This window comes from Trichechus manatus, unplaced genomic scaffold (assembly GCF_000243295.1).
Source record: "Trichechus manatus latirostris isolate Lorelei unplaced genomic scaffold, TriManLat1.0 scaffold00084, whole genome shotgun sequence".
Taxonomy (NCBI): domain Eukaryota; kingdom Metazoa; phylum Chordata; class Mammalia; order Sirenia; family Trichechidae; genus Trichechus; species Trichechus manatus.
This window is the reverse complement of record NW_004444020.1, coordinates 1,670,775-1,691,380: the sequence shown is the minus strand read 5'-3', so window position 1 is coordinate 1,691,380 and position 20,606 is coordinate 1,670,775. Positions and strand designations below refer to the sequence as shown.

At 39.9% G+C, this 20,606-nt stretch overlaps 1 protein-coding gene across 3 annotated transcripts in view; it reads left to right on the top strand.

Annotated features, from left to right (window-relative positions):
* Window positions 1–20,606, top strand: part of CPNE4 (copine 4) — a 669,181-nt gene that overhangs the window by 428,489 nt on the left and 220,086 nt on the right. For all 3 annotated transcript variants that reach the window (XM_004381399.2, XM_004381400.2, XM_004381401.1), the window contains one exon: window positions 6,239–6,418. In XM_004381399.2, the coding sequence (XP_004381456.1) occupies window positions 6,239–6,418 (180 nt within the window). The remainder of the gene's footprint in view (window positions 1–6,238; window positions 6,419–20,606) is intronic.

Genomic DNA, 20,606 nt, shown 5'->3' with positions numbered 1-20,606 from the left:
CTATCTAGTTTTCCTAGTCTCAAGGTAGAGGAGGCAGTGGTATATGAAGACAATTAGCCCTGTAATCTGGCTCTTTCTCTGATTCTTGGGTTTCCCTCTTTATTCCAGACTAATAGAGACCAACAGTTGTATCTTAGATAGCCGCATGTAATCTTTTAAGACCTCAGACACTACTCACTATACTGGGAGGTGGAACATGAACTTTAGAAACTATTTTATGGTCTGGCATCAATTATAACTCCTGCCATCAGCTCCTCCCTACCAATAGCATCACATTATTTAGCTGTCACTTCCTTGCAACTTTTCCTTTGGAATTTCCAGCATTTGGAAGCTCCAGGGAGTAAATGGCCCTTGTGGGAATAGTCTTGAACCATTTGTTGATGATACACTGACCTTGTCTCCCACACAGTCCAATTTCTATGAGCAGGGTTCAGGGTCCCCATTGTATTCCTATGGACAAGCCAGACCTCCAGAGACAGAAGTGCAGCCTCATTCATTGGCTTTCCCCCATCAGTTTCATATGGTACATGTTTGTTTCTCGGCTTAAGCATTACTTTGAACAACAGGATTTAGGCTAAAAAAGCTTCAAATTTGCATAACTATGTAGCATAGGAGGAGTCCTGGTGGTGCAGTGGTTAAGCACTCAGCTGCTAACCAAAATGCTGGTGGTTGGAAGCCAGCAGGCACTCCATGGGAGAAAGATGTGGCAGTCTGCTTCCATAAAGATCACAGCCTTGGAAACCCTATGGGGCAGTTCTACTCTGTTCTATAGGGTTGCTATGAGTAGGACTTGACTCAATGGCAATGGGTTTGGACTTTTTTTTTCTTATAGCATAGTTGTTAAACGCATAGGCTCTGGAGCTATACTACTTGGGTTCAAATTCCACCTCTGCCACTTGCAAGCTGGGTGAAATTGGGAAATTTGTGGGGTCTGTCTACCTCAGTTTCCCAATTGGTAACAGGGAATAATAATAATACCTACCTCGAAGTGTTATCATAAGAATTAAAAAACAGTCCCTGTGAAAAGATTTAAACAGATACTTTACCAAAGATAAACAGATGACAAATAAGCATATGAAAAGATGCCCCAAATCATTAGTCATTAGGAAAATGCAATTTAAAACCACAATGAAATACTACTACACACCTATTGGAATGCAAAAAAGTTAAACATATACCGGTCATATGACCCAGCCATTTCTCTCCAAGGTATTTACTCAAGAAAAGAGGAAACATATGTCCATGCAGAGGCATGTACATGATGTTCACAGCAGTTTTGTTTGTAACAGCCAAAAAACTGGAAACAATCTAAATGTCCATCAATGGAATACCACTCAGCAATACAAAGAATGAACCATTGATGCATACAATGACATGGATAAATTTCAAATTATGCTGAGTGAAAGAAGCAAGACAAAAACGTATTATATATCATTTACATAAAATTCTAAAGGACACAAACTAATCTATAGTGACAGAAAGCAGATCAGTAGTTGCTTGAAAATGGGGGTCAGGGAGCAGCAAGAGGGTGGAATTTTAAAGGTACATGAGGAAACTTTGGGGGGTAATGGACATGTTTACCATTTTGATTGCGGTGATGTTTTCACAAGTGCATACGTATGTCAAAACGTATCAAATTATACACTTTAAATAAGTGTGGCTTATTATATGTCAATTATATCTCAATAAAACAGTTTATAAAGAGAGAGGCTGTGGCATGGTAGGTCTTCAGTAAGTGTTAGTGATTATAAATTTTATTGTTATGCTGAAAAATACTTTAGGTGAAAATTTTAAAAGAGCATCTCATCAAAATCAGTATTCAGTTATTTATTCTGTCACCATCATACCATAACCTAGCTACATTTTCCCTTTCCTTCTAGGGATATTTATGAGTAAACGTGAATTAGGAACATAGGCCAGGCTTTGAGGTCACAGGACATGAGTTCAGTGCCCACTCTGACATCCAGTAGCTTGTGCTGATATGTGTCCCTGTACTTTCTCATATGTAAAACGGTATTATGATACATCCCATGATCCCTGTAAGAATCAAATGAATAAAATAGATGTGAGCATGTTCTGTCAACTATAAAGTGGCGTGAATATATCAGTCATTACAACTAGGGAGGAGAGGAGATTAGCATTCACATTTTGCAGACTGGGTAAATGAGGGCCTGCAAGATTAAAAGAAACATTGACACATTTCACACAAGAGCAAGGGATAGACCCCACATCTCATTTTCCTTAGACCCTGATTTCCATTAGAATTGCCTAGAATACTTTGAAAAGTAGTATAAATATTTAAAGGCTCCTGGGCCCCACTCTGTACTTATTGAGTCAGTATCACATGGGGTAGGGAACAAGAATCTGAGTTTTAAAGAAGTTACCCACCCTGTTGATTCTGATGCAGCCAGGGAGCACCAGTCAGTGGATGCTGGATGTTTTGGAAACAACTACCCTGACCTTGATGCCTCTCAATGAGAAAATGAGCTGCCTTAGGCTGTGTTGCTCAAGTTAAACCTTGCACAAGCCTCCAGAAAAGATAATACATCTCCCATAATGACTGGGAATGCAGAATGTTTCGAAAAATCCTCCAAAATATGCATGTAGTATTGCAACCACTTCCCCTATCATCATCTCCCTTCTTTTCCTGAGCACCTCTACTCTTGGAATTCTACTCGCCCTGAGATTACCTTTGGAAATTATCTATCTTGGTATTGTAAATATTTATTATTTGGTTTATGTCAAATTACTGATTTCCTTCAAAAAAAAAAAATAGTTCAGAGTTGCACACTGACAATTTACCTTGAATAGTATGTCTAAGGTGTGTGACTTGATGCCAACATGAACTTTATATCCATGTGAGACACTTGTTTGAAAATCAAGAACTATTTGTGCCAACCACCCATCTGTCAGTTTGTTGTACAGCATGATGCTAGAAGCTATGCCACTGGTATTTCAAATACCAGTATCTTCATCCATACTGGACAGGTTTCAGCAGAGCATCCAGACTAAGACAGGCTAAGAAGGAAAGTCTGGTGATCTACTTCTGAAAATTAATCGATAAAGTCCTTATGGATCACAACAGAATATTGTCAATATAGTGCTGTAAAATGAGACTCACCAAGCTGGAAATCACTCAAAATATGAGTAAGTGGAATACGAAATGTCAGCAATGGACTCAAACATACCAACAATCATGAAGACAGCACAGGACTGGGCAACATTTCCTTCTTTTATATGTAAGGTAGCCATGAGTCGGAGTCCACACAATGGCAACTAACAACAACAAAGCAGAGAAACAAAGAATAGCATTTCCATCTCCTATCTCTTATCATCTATAACTGCACAGAACTCTATTATTCCTTCAACAAGAAGAGAAGGTACCTTTGCTGTGTCTCAGTTGAGGATGTCAAACTCACCTGTAAGTTACTTTTTGGGGATTATTTTGAAATCTTCTATCAAAAGGCACTATATGCAAATAATAAATTCCCTTATCACATATTCATTATTCCATGAATTTGGATCAGATGTTGCAAACTCAAATGCCCGTAGGGGCCAGGTGGGGAAATTCAGTGAGGGGAGAAAGATCTGGAAGGGACCGTGTGAACTGGGGAATGAACGCCTTGTCTGAATGGGGCAACCCCCAACAGTTGCCATTTAGGAATGTGGCCAGCGTTGCCAGATATTCTGATAATTTTCCAAGAGTGGAGCAATAGAAATATTCCTTTTTCATGTTGGCAAATTAAGGGAAAAACACTTTGAGTGGGACAAATAAAACACCTCTAAGTTAGCTTGAGCCTGAAGACTACTAGTTTGTTATTTCTGATTTATACTGTTATTCAAAACCATGTTCTGTAACAACTTAAAAAAAAAAAAAAGGAAATTCTTGTTCCCATACCATCAGTCAATGGCATAATCAGTCCTGTCCCCAGAACTAGCATTATATAAAAATGTAAAATTCAGCTCAAATAGAAGCTGAGTGTTCGTGGGAAGCCACAATAGTCGAACAGCCATTTGTCTAAACAGTAACTTGTTTTAAAATGCTAATCAGCAGTGAGTTGGGGTTTGGTTTTCTATCTGTTGGATAGAGACATAACCAGAACCATATTCTCCGCCGACTGCTCTGAGAGAGATCACAATAGAGGGCCTCGGACAGAGCTGGAAAAAAATGTAGAACAAAATTCAGACTCACAAAAAAAGACTAGGCTTACTGGTCTGACAGAGACTGGAGAAACCCAGAGAGTATGGCCCCCAGACACGCTTTTAACTCAGTACTGAAGTCACTCCTGAGGTTCACCCTTCAAAGATTAGCAAGTCCATAAAACAAACAATAATACATGTAGTTCAACCATGTACACAAGACTAAATGGGTACACCAGCCCGGGGGGAAAGACGAGAAGGCAGGAGGGCACAGGAAAACTGGACAAATGGAAATGGGGAACCCAAGGTTGAGAAGGGGAGAGTGTTGACATGCTGTGGGGTTGGCAATCAATGTCACAAAACAATATGTGTGTTAATTGTTTAATGAGAAACTAATTTGCTCTCTAAATCTTCATCTAAAGCACAATAAAAAATAAATAATAAGATCCAAGAGCAAAAAAAAAAAAAAAAAGAACCATATTCTCATTCTCCTTCCAACTTGGATTGTCTATATGCTACCAAGAATGGCAGGTGAGTGTTTCTTAAGGACAACCCTCTCTCCCACAGAGTCCTAAGTTGTAGGGGCCAGTGAGGAAGCATGGAATTCAAGAGTGTCAGGAGAAGCTGCAGCAAGTATTACATTTTCTTTGATGGACAACACGGGACATGCATGATATGGTCAAAGACTGCCTTCCCTTCATTTTATTGAGAGACTATTTCCTTGGCTAATATGAAAGAGAGGGAAATGGTTTTCATAGTTTATGCTAATGAACGACACTTGGAAACTTGTCAACAAAACATATTCCTATTTGAAAGCCAAGAGTACATATAGGCTCCATTGATTTATAAAATATGAAGGATTGGTATCTCCAGTTGAGAGGTGCTATAGGAGCTTGAGTTATCTCTAGCTTGGTCCCTTAAGGCTTCCTAGAATATAAATGGTTTTGTGTATTTTTACTTGTGACAAACATAGAAGAAAAGATCTTTAGTGGTAAAGATTCCAGCAGGAAAACAGATGGCATACCCAGAGAGTTTAGCCTAAAGGGTTAAACTCTTTACAGAGGGACTCTTTATACGGGTGTGGGCAGGGTTAAGGGAGCCAACAAAGAATTGCAAGGCATAGAGGGTAGCCATGGCAGGAAGCAATTACCACTCCTCAGTCTGAAGGGTGGAGGGAGAATATGTTACCAGATCCCAGCAAGAGCTCCCTCTGTAAAAGGGAGTCTGCTGGCAGAAGCTGTGTGTGAGAGGCATGCAGCCACTGCCTGCACCCACCTCTCTGTTCCCCACTTTCCAGTCTCCTGCCAAGTCCTCCCTTTGGCTAACTCCAACCAGAACCCAGAGAGCAAGGGAGCCCAAGAAATGCAGTCCACAGAGGTCATCCTCCTGGGGCACAGAGTCAGGCAGAAAGTGGCAAATTTGTATCAGGCAGGGGGAATCCTATGAATTCATGGAATGTTAGAGCAGAAAGGGACTTTTCATTCTCTAATCCTCTAATACTCATCTTGTTGATGAGGAAACTGAGGCCAGGGAATTGAAACAAGTGGGTAAACATTACACACCTAATAAAGGGTAGAGGTGAAACCAAAGGTAGTTAGTTACCTGCATGTCCATTCTGATAACTTTCCACTTCATTATTCTGGGAATCATGAGATAGAAAACTCAGAGTAGGGTTGGCTAAAATGGACACCCACTCTGCCATTACTGTGCCCATCAGACATCACTAATCAATTACACATTTCTTTCCTCCTGAGCCCAGACTTGCCCTAAGAGTCTTTCACAACCCAAGGCTCCAGGAAGCCACTAATAATTGATCCACTTGCTGCCCCTGTACCTAATAATATAACATGCTCTAAAACTTCAAACACAATGCTTCATTTTCTTTATTATGTCTAATAAGATTTTCCTCTCTGAAACTTGGCTCATTCTCTAAGGTGCTTCCTTGTAGAGTTTCTAACGGCTTGCTCTGGTGAACCTGGACTTGATGGAGGGCATTTATGGTTTGCAAGAAAGAGAAGCACCATGAGATTAATTTGCTTGAAGGGCAGTAATAAAAGCCTTAAACCCTGATGGGTTTTCTGTTTCTCTCTCTCTGCAGGTTGACAGAACAGAGGTGATTCGCACCTGCATAAACCCAGTATACTCAAAACTGTTTACTGTGGACTTTTACTTTGAAGAGGTGCAGCGTCTGCGGTTTGAAGTTCACGACATCAGCAGCAACCACAATGGGCTGAAGGAGGCTGACTTCCTAGGTGGCATGGAGTGCACACTTGGCCAGGTGGGTCACCTGACACCCATTTCTCCCCCACTTCCTTGGGCCTTTCTTCCTCCTTTTTCATCCTCCTCTCTCTTATTCAATTCTTGCTTTTTTTCTCCTGTTGATTTTATTTTTCTCCCAATATGTATAAACCTCAGACTCCACAAAACCTGAATCCATTCCCTGCAAAAATAAAGGATCTGTTTTAGGGATTCATGAGAAAAAGGCTACCTGGCAAAGAGATGGCAAGTTTGCATGCTTGTTTGTTTGTTTTTACTTTGCCTTGTGCGAATTAGCACTAAAAGGAATTCCTCCTATGTAGGCACCAAGTGACAAAATACACAAAGTCCTCAGAACTCTTTTTCAGCAAATATGTTGACTGATTTCATAGGATAGCTCCTTGTTCCTTAAATAAAAGCAAAGGACTAATGTGGAAATACAACTGCAGGGGCGAGGGGGTGCAGAGAGAGAACCTGGAATATCCTCTATACATGTTATCTCTCCTATGGCTTTCGAAAAGAGTTGATGGCAGATAGTTCCAGAGCCTTGATTGGTACAGTGCTCAATAAGTAGATATTGAATTAATTAATTGTTGATTTGGGGTGGAACCCTGTATTTTATAAACAAAATAGGATAATTAAAATGGCATCTTTATAGATATAAATGAACCACACCAAGATTCTCCCTCCAAAAATGAGCATTCCTTCTATGTATACAAGTTATATTTTGTTGCAAGAAATAAATCTAGATCCACGCAGGAAGCCTGTTGGTAAAAGAGCTTTTTCACCCAAAGCTTTGATGATTTTGTCTATGATAATGGTCTTCAAACATACATCTTTAATCTCTCACAAGGCTTAACTTTCCAACAGCCAGTAAGTCATTCCAATAGTTGGTAAGTTCTTGACCCTCTACTTTGTGCTAGGTGCCCTCAAGGAAGGGAAAAGAAGGCATTGTCTTACTTATCTAGTGCTGCTATAACAGAAATTTATTTTCTCACAGTTTAGGAGGCTAGAAGTCTGAATTTTGGGTGCCAGCTCTAGGAGAAGGCTTTCTTTCTCTATTGGCTCTGGAGAAAGGTTCTTGTCTCTTTTAAGCTTCTTCTTCTGGGCAATCTTCACGTGGCTTGGGATCTGTCGTCCCCCAATTCTGCTTTCTGCCTTGCTTGTTTTAATCTGTTTTATATCTCAAAAGAGATTGACTCAAGAACACCCTACACTAATCCTGCCTTATTAACATAACAAAGACAACAAATTCCCAAATGGGATGATAACCACAGGCATAAAGGTTAGAAATTACAACACATATTTTGGGGTGACATAATTCAATCCATAACAGTCTATCCTTTGGCCCCTCAAAATTCATATTCTTGCCACATAAAAACACATTCACTCCATCCCATCATCGCAAAAGTCTTAAATCAACTCCAAGTCCAAAATCTCACCTTCTAAAGCATCTAAATCAAATGTGGGTAAGACTTTAGGTTTATTCCATCCTGGGGCAAAATTCTTCTTCATATGTGAACCTGTGAAATCTAGAATACAAGTTATCTGCTTCCAAAGTACAATGGTAGAACAGGTACAAGGTAGACTTTTCCAGTACAACTGGGAGAAATTGGAGGGAAAGAGGGAATAACAGGCACCAAGCAAGTCCAAAACCCAGCAGAAAAATTCCATTAGCTCTCAAGGCTTGAAAATAATTCTTTGTTCTCTGAGACTATCTAGGCAATGGCCCTGCCCTCCAGACTCTTCGTGTTGGCCACACCTTCTGGTTTCTGGGCGCAGGCCTCTCAACCCTGGGCTTCAGGTCCGCCTTCCAGGCTCACTAGGATGGCAAACTTACTCCCTTAGTTTTGGGCAGCCCCATTCTCCTAGTTCATCTGAGTAGCACCCCCACCCTCTCAGCCCTGACAGGCCCCATTCTTCTGCCCCTTGGGCATGGCAGCCCCACTCCCTCAGCTTTGGGCAATGGCCCCATTCTCTTGGCCAAACTGTATGGCAGCCCCACATTCTGAAACCAAGTTGGTGAAGATCTGACTCTGAAACCTAGGATACCATGGCTCTACCCTTTGACACCCCAGAGATTGTGGCCCCACCCTTTGAGACCCCAGAGGCCATGGCCCCACCCTTTGAGACTGAGGCAGCTATACTTCCTGTGCCCCTTCCAACAGCTCTGCTGATCTCGGAGCTTCTCCAGCGATGGTTCTTTTCTTTTCTTGGAGGACAACAGATGTAGCTCCTTTGGCCTCTTTCCTGCCTATAGAATTCCAAGAGGCAGATAGCATTCTCTCCTTTCATTCTTTCTCTGTCCCATTCAGTCTAAGTTGGTGGGTTTTCTGATGTGGACGTTGGTTAGATCCATCAGTCACATTTAACAAAAGATTGTTTAGCCACATCCTTGGTGAAAATTCTAGGACATGTGTCCTTAGTTTGTACAGCAGAATTTTCCAAATCTTCAAGTTTTGTTTTCATTTTGTACAGTTCATTTTTAAGTCCATTTCTTTCCTAATGAATTTTACTATAAAGGTAAAGGAAAAACCACATGGCCCTGTTAAGATTTTACTTAGAAATCTCCTCAACCAGATATCCAGGTTCATCACTTACAAGTTCTACCTTCCACCAAACATTTGAACATAATTCAGACAAGTTCTTTGCCACTACATGGAAAGCATCATCCTTCTTCCATTGCCAATCACATGTTCATCATTTTTTAAAAATCCTCACCAGAAGCACATTTAACATCTTCATTTCTAGCAACATTCTGTTGCTGGTACCATATGTAGTCTCTAAGACAAAAGAAACTTTCTATATAGCTCTCCTCACTTCCTTCTGAGACATCATCAGAATTGCCTTTGACATCCATAGTTCTACCAATAGTCTCTTCGAGGCAATCTAGGCTTTTACTATTAGACACCTTGAAACTTTTCCACTTTTCACCAATTACCCAATTCCAAATTCGCTTCCACATTTTAGGTATCTGTTAAGCAGCACCCCACCCTTCGGGTATCAAATGTCTTAGGCTGGGTTCACTAGAGGAGCAAAACCAGTGAAGTGTACATATAAATACAGAGAGAGAAATTTATTTCAAGGAAATGGCTCACACAGTTGTGGAAGCTAGCAAGTCCCAAAATCTGCAGGTCAGGCAGCAGGCTGCTGGCTCTCAATCCTGCATCTGATTTGTCACTTTCTGACCTTTGACTCCTGGGACATGACCCAGCAGCCTGCTGTCTGATCTGCCAGTTTTGGGTTCGTCAGCCCTTACAACCATGTGAGTCAGGCGAAGCCTCCAGCCTGATGTCTGACCCATGGATTTGGGACTTGCCAGCCTCTACAAATGCATGAATGATTTCCTTTAAATAAATCCCTATAAGAACTTGGAATTACCGGAGGTAGAATACAAAAGATTAACATACAGAACTCCTCAACAGAACAGGAAGGAGATCAGGCAAAACGCAGAATGAGCCAAGGAACACACAGATAAAGCAATAGAGGAACTTAAGAAGATTATAGAAGAGCATAATGACAAATTTAACAGGTTGCAAGAATCCATAGAAAAGAGACAGCAAACAGAAATCCAGACAATTAACAATAAAATGTCAGAATTAGACAACTCAATGGAAAGTCATATGAGCAGAATTGAGGCAATGTAAACCAGAATTAGTGAGATTGAAGATAAAGCACTTGACACCAACTTATGAGGAAAAATCAGATAAAAGAATTTTAAAAAATGTAGAAACCTTAAGAATTATGTGGGACTCTATCAAGAGGAATAACCTATGAGTGATTGGAGTACCACAACAGGGGGGATAACAGAAAATACAGACAGAATTTTTGAAGATTTGTTGGCAGTAAACTTCCCTGATATTCTGAAAGATGAGAAGATATCTATCCAAGATACTCATTGAACTATACACAAGGTAGATTCCACAAGGAAGTCACCAAGACATATTATAATCAAACTTGCCAAAACCAAAGATAAAGAGAGAATTTTAAGAAAGTCTAGGGAAAAACAAAAAGTCATCTACAAGGGAGAGTCAATAAGACTAAGCTTGGACTATTCAGCAGAAACCATGCAGGCAAGAAGGCAATGGGATGACATATATAAAGCCTTGAAGGAAAAAAATTGCCAGTCAAGAATTACATATCCAGCAAAACTGTCTCTCAAATATGATGGTGAAATTAGGGCATTTCAAGATAAACACAAGTTTAGGGAATTTGCAAAAACCAAACCAAAATTATAAGAAATACTAAAAGGAGTCCTCTGGTTAGAAAGTCAATAACATCAGATAACAATTCAAGACTAGAACATAGGACACAGCAACTAGATATCAACCCAGATAGTGAAGTCACAAAAATAAATCAAAGCTAAAACACTGAAAATAGGGAAACAGATATCAATATGTAAAAGATGACAACATTAAAACAAAAAAGAAGGACTAAATACTGTAGTCATAGATCTTTCATATGGGGAGGAAGTCAAGGTTATATAAAGAAATAAAAGAGTGGTTTCAACTTAGAAAGATAGTGGTAAATATTAAGGTAAGCACAAAGGAAACTAACAATCCTACGCATCAAAATAAAAATCATAAATACTCAGCAAATACAAAATCAATGACAATGAAAAAGATGAAAAGAAAATACATAAGGAAAAAAAAAAACTCAGCACAGAAAATTAGATGGAACAAAGAAACTGTCAACAAAACAAAAAAGACATCAAAATGACAGCACTAAACTCATACCTATCAATAATTAATTATGTTGAATGTAAATGGACTAAATGAAACAATAGAGACAGAGAGTGCCAAAATGCATAAAAAAACACAATCCCTCTATATGCTGCCTACAAGAGGTACACCTTAGCCTTAAAGACAAAAATAAACTAAAACTCAAAGGATGGAAGAAAAAATATCAAGCAAACAACAATCAAAAAAGAGCAAGAGTGGCAATATTAATCTCTGACAAAATAGACTTTAGAGTAAAATCCACCACAAAGCATAAGGAAGGACACTATATAATGATTATAGAGTCAATACACCAGGAAGACATAACTATAATAAATATTTAAGCACCCAACAACAGGGCTCCAAAATATAGAAAACAAACTCTAACAGCTTTGAAAAGAGAGATAGTTCCACAATAATAGTAGGAGACTTCAACACACCACTTTTGGTGAAGGACAGAACATCCAGAAAGAAGCTCAATAAAAACATGGAAGATCTAAATGGCACAATCAACCAACCTGATCTCATAAATATATACCGAACACTCCACCCAACAGCAGCCGGGTATACTTTCTTTTCCAATGCACATGGGACAGTCTCCAGAATAGACCACATATTAGGCCATAAAGCAAACCTTAACAGAATTCAAAGCATTGAAATACTACAAAGTATTTTTTCTGACTATAAAGAGATAAAAATAGAAATCAATAACAGAAAAATCAAGGGAAAAAATCAAACACATGGAAACTGAACAACACCTTGCTTAAAAACTACTGGGTTATAGAATAATTAAGGATGGAATAAAGAAATTCACAGAATCAAATGAGAATGGAAAAACATCCTACCAGAACCTTTGAGACACAGCAAAAGCAGTGCTCAGAGGTCAATTTATAGCAATAATGCACACATCGAAAAAGAAGAAAGGGCCAAAATCAAAACATTAACTCTACAACTTGAGGAAATAGAAATATAGCAGCAAAAGAAGCCTTTGGGCACCCAGAAGAAAGCAAATAATAAATATTAGAGCAGAATTAAATGAAATAGGAAATAGAAAAACAATTGAAAGAGTTAACAAGACCAAAAACCAGTTCTTTGAAAAGATCAACAAAATCGATAAACCATTGGGCAAACTGACAAAAGAAAAAGAAGAGAGGAAGCAAATAACGCGAATAAGAAATGAGATGGGCTATATCACAACAGACCCAACTGAAATTAAAAGAATCGTAACAGAATACTGTGATAAATTGTACTCTAACAAATTTGAAAACCTAGAGGAAATGGACAAATTTCTAGAAACACACTACCTACCTAAACTAACACAAATAGAGGTAAAACAACTAAATAAACCTGTAACAAAAGACATCATTGAAAAGGTAATTTAAAAACTCAGAACAAAAAAAAAAAAAAAAAGCCCTGGCCCTGATGGGTTCACTGGAGAATTCTACCAAACTTTTAGAGAAGGCTTAACACCACTACTACTAAAGGTATTTCAGAGCATTGAAAAGGGTGGAATACTCCCAAACTCATTCTATGAAGCCAGCATAACCCTGATACCAAAACCAGGTAAAGACTCCACAAAAAAAGAAAATTACAGACCAATATCCCTCATGAACATAGATGCAAAAATCCTCAACAAAATTCTAGCCAATAGAATTCAGTAACATATCAAAAAAACAATTCACCATGATCAAGTGGAATTTATACCAGGTATGCAGGGATGCTTCAACATTAGAAAAACAATCAATGTAATCCATTATGTAAATAAAACAAAAGACAATAACCACATGATCTTATCAATTGATGCAGAAAAAGCATTTGACAAAGTCCAACACCCATTCATGATAAAAAACTCTCAGCAAAATAGGAATAGAAAGGAAATTCCTCAACATAATAAAGGGCATTTATACAAACAGCATCATCCTAACCAGAGAGAGTCTGAAAGCATTCCCCTTGAGAACAGGAACCAAACAAGGATGACCTTTATCACCACTCTTATTCAATATTGTGCTGGAGGTTCTAGCCAGAGCAATTAGGCTAGAAAAAGAAATAAAGGGCATCTAAATTGGTAAGGAAGAAGTCAAAGTATCTCTATTTGCAGATGATATGATCTTATACACAGAAAACCCCAAAGAATCCATGAGAAAACTACTGGAACTAATAGAAGATTTCAGCAAAGTATCACAGTACAAGATAAACATACAAAAATCAGTTGGATCTCTTTACACCAACAAAGAGAACCTTATAGAGGAAATCACCAAATCAATACCATTTACAACAGCCCCCAAGGAGATAAAATATTTAGGAATAAATCTTACCAGAGGAAAAGACCTATACAATGAAAACTAAAAGACACTACTGCAAAAAACCAAAAGAGACCTACATAAGTGGAAAAACATACCTTGCTCAAGGATAGGAAGACTCAGCATTGTGAAAATGTCTGTTCTACCCAAAGTCATCTACAGATACAATGCAATCCCAATCCAAATTCCAATGGCATTTTTTAATGAGATGGAGAAACAAATCACCAACCTCATAGGAAAGGGAAGAGGCCCTGGATAAGCAACGCATTACTCAAGAAGAAGGACAAAGTGGGAGGCCTTACGCTACCTAATTTTAGAACCTATTATACTGCCACAGTAGTCAAAACAGTGTGGTACTGGTACAACAACAGATACATAGACCAATGGAACAGGATTGAGTATCCAGACATAAATTCATACACCTATGAGCAGCTGGTATTTGACAAAGGCCCATAGTCTGTCAAATGAGGAAAAGACAGTCTCTTTAACAAATGGTGCTGGCATAACTGGATATCCATCCGCAAAAAATTAAACAAGACCCATACCTCACACCATGCACAAAAATTAACTCAAAATGGATCAAAGAGCTACATATAAAATTTAAAATGATAAAGATCATGGAAGAAAAAATAGGGACAATGCTAGGAGCCCTACTACATGGCATAAACAGAATACAAAACATTACTAACAATGCACGAACACCAGAAGAGAGACTAGATAAATGGGAGCTCCTAAAACTCAAACACTTATGCTCATCAAAAGACTTCATCAAAAGAGTAAAAAGACAATCTACAGACTGGGAAAAAAATTTGGCCATGACAAATCTGATCAGCGTCTAATCTCTAAAATCTGCAAGATACTGCAAAACCTCAACAACAGAAAGACAAATAACCCAATTAAAAATTGTGCAAAGGATATGAACAGGCACTTCACCAAAGAAGACATTCAGGCAGCTAACAGACACATGAGGAAATGCTCATGATCATTAGCCATTAGAGAAATGAAAATCAAAACTGCAATGAGATACCACCTCACCCCAACAAGGCTAGCATTAATCCGAAAGACACCAAATAATAAATGTTGGAGAGGTTGTGGAGAGACTGGAACACTTATACACTGTTGGTGGGAATGTAAAATGGTACGACCACTTTGGAAATTGATTTGGCACTTCCTTAAATAGCTAGAAATAGATGTACCATCTGAATCAGCAATCTCACTCCTTGGAATATATCCTAGAGAAATAAGAACTGTCACACAAATAGATATATGCACACCCAAGTTCATTGCAGCACTGTTCACGATATCACAACAACCTAGGTACCCATCAACTGACGAATGGATAAACAAATTATGATATATTCACACAATGGAATACTATGCAACGATAAAGAACAACGAAGAATCCATGAAACATCTCATAATGTGGATGAATCCGGAAGGTATTATGCTGAGTGAAATTAGTCAGTCTCAAACGGACAAATATTTATGAGACCAGTATTATAAGAACTCAAGAAAAGGTTTAAACACAGAAGAAAACATTCTTTACTGGTTAGGAGGGTGGGTAGGGAGGGAGAGGGGTATTCACTAACTAGATAGTAGATAAAAATTATCTTAGATGAAGGAGAACACAATGCACAATACAGGGGAAGTCAGCACAACTGGACTAAAACAAAGCTAAGAAGTTTCCTGAATACAACCAAACACTTCAAGGGACAGAGTAGTAGGGGCAGGGGTCTGGGTACTATGGTTTCAGGGGATATCTAGGTCAATTGGCATAACAAAGCTTATCAGGAAAATGTTCTACATCCTACTTTAGTGAGTGGTGTTTGGGGTCTCAAAGGCTAGAGCTGCCATCTAAGATGCATCAATTGGTCCCAACCCACCTGGCGCAAAGGAGAATGAAGAACACCAAAGACACAAGGAAAGTATTAGCCCAAGAGACAGAAAGGACCATATAAACCAGAGACTCCATCAACCTGAGACCAGAAGAACTAGACGGTGCCCAGCTACCACCAATGACCACCTTGACAGGGAACACAACAGAGAGTCCCTGATGGAACAGGAGAAAAGTAGGGTGCAGAAGTGAAATTCTAGTAAAAAGACTAGACTTAATGGTCTGACTGAGACTGGAGGGATCCCCAAAGATATGGCCCCCAGACTCTCTGTTAGCCCAGAACTGAAACCATCCCCGAAGGCAACTCTTCAGACATAGATTAGACTGGACTACAAGACACAAAAATGATACTCGTGAAGAGGGTGCTTCTTAGCTCAAGTAGATACATGAGACTAAATGGACAGCTCCTGTCCATAGGTGAAATGAGAAGAGAAAAAGGGACAAGAGCTGGTTGAATGGACATGGGAAATCTGGGGTGGAAAGGAGGAGTGTGCTGTCACATTGTAGGGAGAGTAACTAGGGTCATATAACATTGTGTGTATAAATTTTTGTATGAGAAGCTAACTTGAACTATAAACTTTCACTTAAAGCACAATAAAATAAATAAATAAATTTCTATATATTTATATATATGCTTCACTGGTTTTGCTGCTCTAGAGAACCCAGCCTAAGACAGGCACCCTATAAAGGGTGTGTTATCAAACCCCCACCACTGTGAACAACTGGAGCTTAACTATGTTGGATAAATTCTGGAAGCAAACACTGTGGAGTTACCTCACCCTAGGGATGAAGGAATTAAGTAAGCTATTTTTACACTTAGGGGTATACATACTCTCATCAGCCATTGGTAGAGGGCTGCTTCCAGGTTGGGAGCATTAATCCCCCACACTTCTGGCATGCTGCATGGGCAACAAAGCAGGCTGCAAAGACCAGAGAAGGCTGGTGTCATGGATTGAATTGTGTCTCCTAAAAGTATGTGTATTAATTGGTTAGGCCACAATTCTCAACATTGTGTGATTGTCTACCATTTTGTCATCTGATGTCATTTCCCTATGTGTTGTAAATCCTGTTTCTGTGATGTTAATGAGATATAATTAGTGGCAGTTACATTAATAAGGCATGACTCAATCTACAAGATTAGATTGTATCTTAAGTCAATCTCTTCGGAGACATAAAAGAGAGAAGCAAGCAGAGAGATGGGGAGACCTCCTACCACCAAGAAAGCAGCGCCAGGAGCAGAGCATGTCCTTTGGACCTGAGGTTCCTGCGCTGAGATCTCCTCGACCTGGGAAGATTGATGACGAGGACCTTCCCCAAGAGCCAACAGAGAGAGAAAGCCTTCCCCCAGAGCTGGCACCCTGAATTTGGACTTCTAGCCTCCTAAACCATGAGAGAATAAATTTCTCTCTGTTAAAGCCATCCACTTGTGGTATTTCTGTTATAGCAGCACCAGAAAACTGAGACAACTGGCAAGCAAAGAAATGCAGGTGCTGGCAGCTGGCAGTCAACAACATGCACTGAAGTCATAGATCCTGGGGATCTGAACAGGACACTGACTGCATCTGCTACACTGACTCTGTTGGTTGCCTACTCAATAGCCAATTGCCTTGCTCTTTAGCTGTCAGACACTTGATCCTTTTTAGGTGTCTATTTTCTACCATGTAACAAAGTAGAAAATAGCCATATCTCTAGCTCAAGAGTGGATCCTGAGTAATTTCAGACCCTCATATGAATTCCATCCCCCCCACCCGCCGCCACCACCCCTTGCCAGTAATCGGTTTAGGGTGGGCATTGGGCCCAGTTCTGACCAATAACACATGAAGATTTCCTTGGAAACGTTTCCTAGCCTGAAAAAAGAGACACATGAGAAAAAATTGTTCCTGTCTGCCTGTGATGACTGGAACCACCACAGCCATCTTGCAGCAGGGCTGCGGATGGAAGCAACTGTTAAGGAGGGCAGAGCCAAGAGAACTAGAGAGATATGGAGGCATGGGCCTGACATACTGCACCTGGAGCCCACCCCATCTGTGGACTCCTTGTTATGTGAGAATAAATGTACTTATTGTTAAAGCTGTTTGAGGTGGAATTTTCCATTCCTTGAGCTAAAGCAGCATAACTGATACAGTACCTATAAGGAACTAAAAGAAGGCCAGGCTGACTGAGTGTGGTGAGCAGAGGGAAACTAGGTGGTTACATTGGCTTCATTTTCTAATCTATCAAGATGAGGAATATGTACAAGTGAACACTGATGGTGATATTACAAAAAACCAAAAACCAAACCCATTGCCATCAAGTCAATTCCAACTAATAGCAATCCTATAGGACAGAGTAGAACTGCCCCATAAGTTTTCTAAGGCGGTAATCTTTATTGAAGCAGACTGCCACATCTTTCTCCCATGGAGCAGCTGGTGGGTTCAAACCACTGACCTTTTGGTTAGCAGCCAAGCGCTTACCCACTGCACCACCAGGGCTGTTTGATATTGCAAATAGTCTTGCCTAAATGTATTGCTTGATACTTTTGAAAGAGCTTCAAATTTCAGTTGACATTCATGACAACGCTGGGAGGGCAGGTGTTATTGACCCCATTTTGTAGATGAGAAAACTGAGAATCAGAAAAACTCAATGTCTTGACAGGGCTAAGACCAGAAGCCAGGAGCTCTTGACCCTTAAATCCAGAGATCTCCTTTCTGCCATGGTCAAGGGAAGGAAAATGTGGGCAGGCTACTTGTTGTGAGAACTCTTTTAATGTCTTGGGTTAAATGAAGCAAATGAGCAGCAAATCATTCTTATTCAGTGTAGCCATAAGCCATGTTTCCCAAGCCACACTGCTCCACCTTTGTGTGACATGCTGATCTCTCTGGGTATCTTGTATATTCTTCAGGAACCACCTCTCATATTATCAGTCATGTAGTAGATGGGATTGACCTTTCCCACACTTTAGGGGTAAAGCACTAATTGGCTTGAACTAATCAGCTATCTCACTTTTTATGGCCAGAGCGATTGCTTCAGGGAAGGGTATGTGGCCAATCAGAGATAATGAGATGCAAATATATGTTTTCAGGGCCTTCTGGGAAAGAAAGGGTGAGTCTGAGAGGTATGGAAATGCTAGCCCTCCAGGGGAGAACATGGAGCTGCTAAGGGAAGAAGAGGAGGGGTAATAACATGACAATATGTAGAAGAAGAGGAATGGAAGCTGACACCTTAAAAAGAGGACTAGAGAGATGGAGAGAAATCATTCCAAACACCTGATTTCTCTCCATCTCTCTGGTGCTTCTTTCCCAGGCCATAGTGACCTTTCTAAACTCCAAGGCCCTGTAACACATCTCTGTGTCATTCATGTGGCAATTTAGTCTGTATGGCCTTGAGAAGTTCCTTTTTATCAATGCATTAAAACTATGTTTATCTCTTAATTAGCATTTATTTTTATATTCTGATCCTTACAGCTAGATTGCAGATTTCTTGAGGCAGGACCACATTCTTTACTCCTTTGTATCTAATGTAACACCAGTCTTAAATGTCACAGGTGTTCAAGCCAATTTATTGATTAATTTTGAAAATGTCAGATCAGTATGAAGATTTATTTTGTTAACATGATAAATTTCATTCATTCATTTATTCATCCTTTCAACAAGCAGTTAGCAAGTGCTCTGGATATGCCAAGGACTGTGCTAGATGCTAGAGACACAAAGGTAAAAAAGACGGAGACCCTGTCCCAGAGGGGCTTATAATCAGCCAGGAGACACAGACAGGTGAATAAATAATCAAAATGCATATCGTTAAGTGTTATAATAGAGGTGTGTCCCAGGGGCTACCGGAGAAACAACTTACCTCTGCCTAGAGGGGAATCAGGAAGGTCTCACAAGAAAGCGGACCCTGGGCCTGAATCTTGAAGGAAGAGTAGGAATTCCCCAGCTGAGAAGAGAAATAAGAACTCTCTGGGCAAAATGACTGGCACACACAGAGACTCTAAGTAACTCAACAGGACTGGATGGTCAGATGAGGGTTGGAAAGGGGCAGAAGAGGGGGGATAATGGAGGCTTTCAAGTGCCCTTCTCTAAAGTTTGGAGAGTTTGGACTTGATACACTGAAGGCACTAGAAGGTTTTAATTGGAGGAATGACAAGATTGGATGTGTGTGTATTAGAAAGATCACTCTGACATTCCTATGAAGGGTGGGTTGCAGGAAGTAGACATGAAGACAAGGAAAACAGGAAACCAGTACAATAGCAGGAAAGAGATGAGGAGGGCCGTGGTGATGGAAATTGGGAAATGGCAACCCAGAGAAGAATCGTTCCAAGAGCAAAATCAACATGCTTTGGAGATGGGGTGAGGGAGGAGAAGGAGTTTAGGGGCATCTCCCTTAGGGACTGGAGGACAGATTTGGCTGTCATTGAGGAAATCAGATTGGTGGGGGGGATATAATGTGGTGCTGACATGTCAAGCCCAGGATTTTTGTCAGGAATCCAGATGAGGTTGCCAGTTGGTAGTTGATCATGTGGATCTGGAGCAGATGTTACAAACTTGGGAGCTGATGCCTCATAGGTGGTAGTTGATAGCATGGAAATGGATGAGGTCACTCAAAGACACTGATGAGTGTTTGTTTGTTTAAAGGAAATCTATTGAATGTTCCATTTATGAAACAATCATAAAGGATTTTTAAAACATTCTTAAGTGTATAAGGACATCTCTCTCTTCACCCTCTTTCAGATGAAAAGTGTGAACCTGATATTGTCTTAAAATCCAAAATCTTTGCTGAGTGTTTCCTATGTGTAGAGTAACATAACAAATGCATTTGTAACAGAATATATGAAGGGTGGACAGTATTCCTTTACCCTTCATAGTTACGCAGGTTATGTCTTTGGCATGAATAGAAGCTTTTTTTTTTTTTTTTTGCTCTAAATTGTTCTTCTCTCCAGTATGATCAAGCAAAAAAGAAAATCCATCAACATTCTCCCTCTCCATAACTCAAGTGGTGAAAGAAGACTGCTTCTTTCATGACTGTTTAGTTAGGAAAGAAGTGGCTGGATGGCAGGAGCTTTTCAGGAACACTAAGAATGGCATGGTCAGAGTCTGAGGCACTATTTCATAATGTTCAAGTGTACTTGCTATGAAGCCTGTTGGTCTGGGTTCAAATCCCAGCTCAGCCACTCTCTAGTTGTATGTCCAGAGGCAAATTTTTGCACCAATGTAAGCCTCAGTGTTTCTTCATTTATAAAATGAAGGTAATAATAGTGCTGACCTCTGTCACTTTGTCACACTGTGGTAGCTTGCACATTGGCATGATGCTGGAAGCTATGCC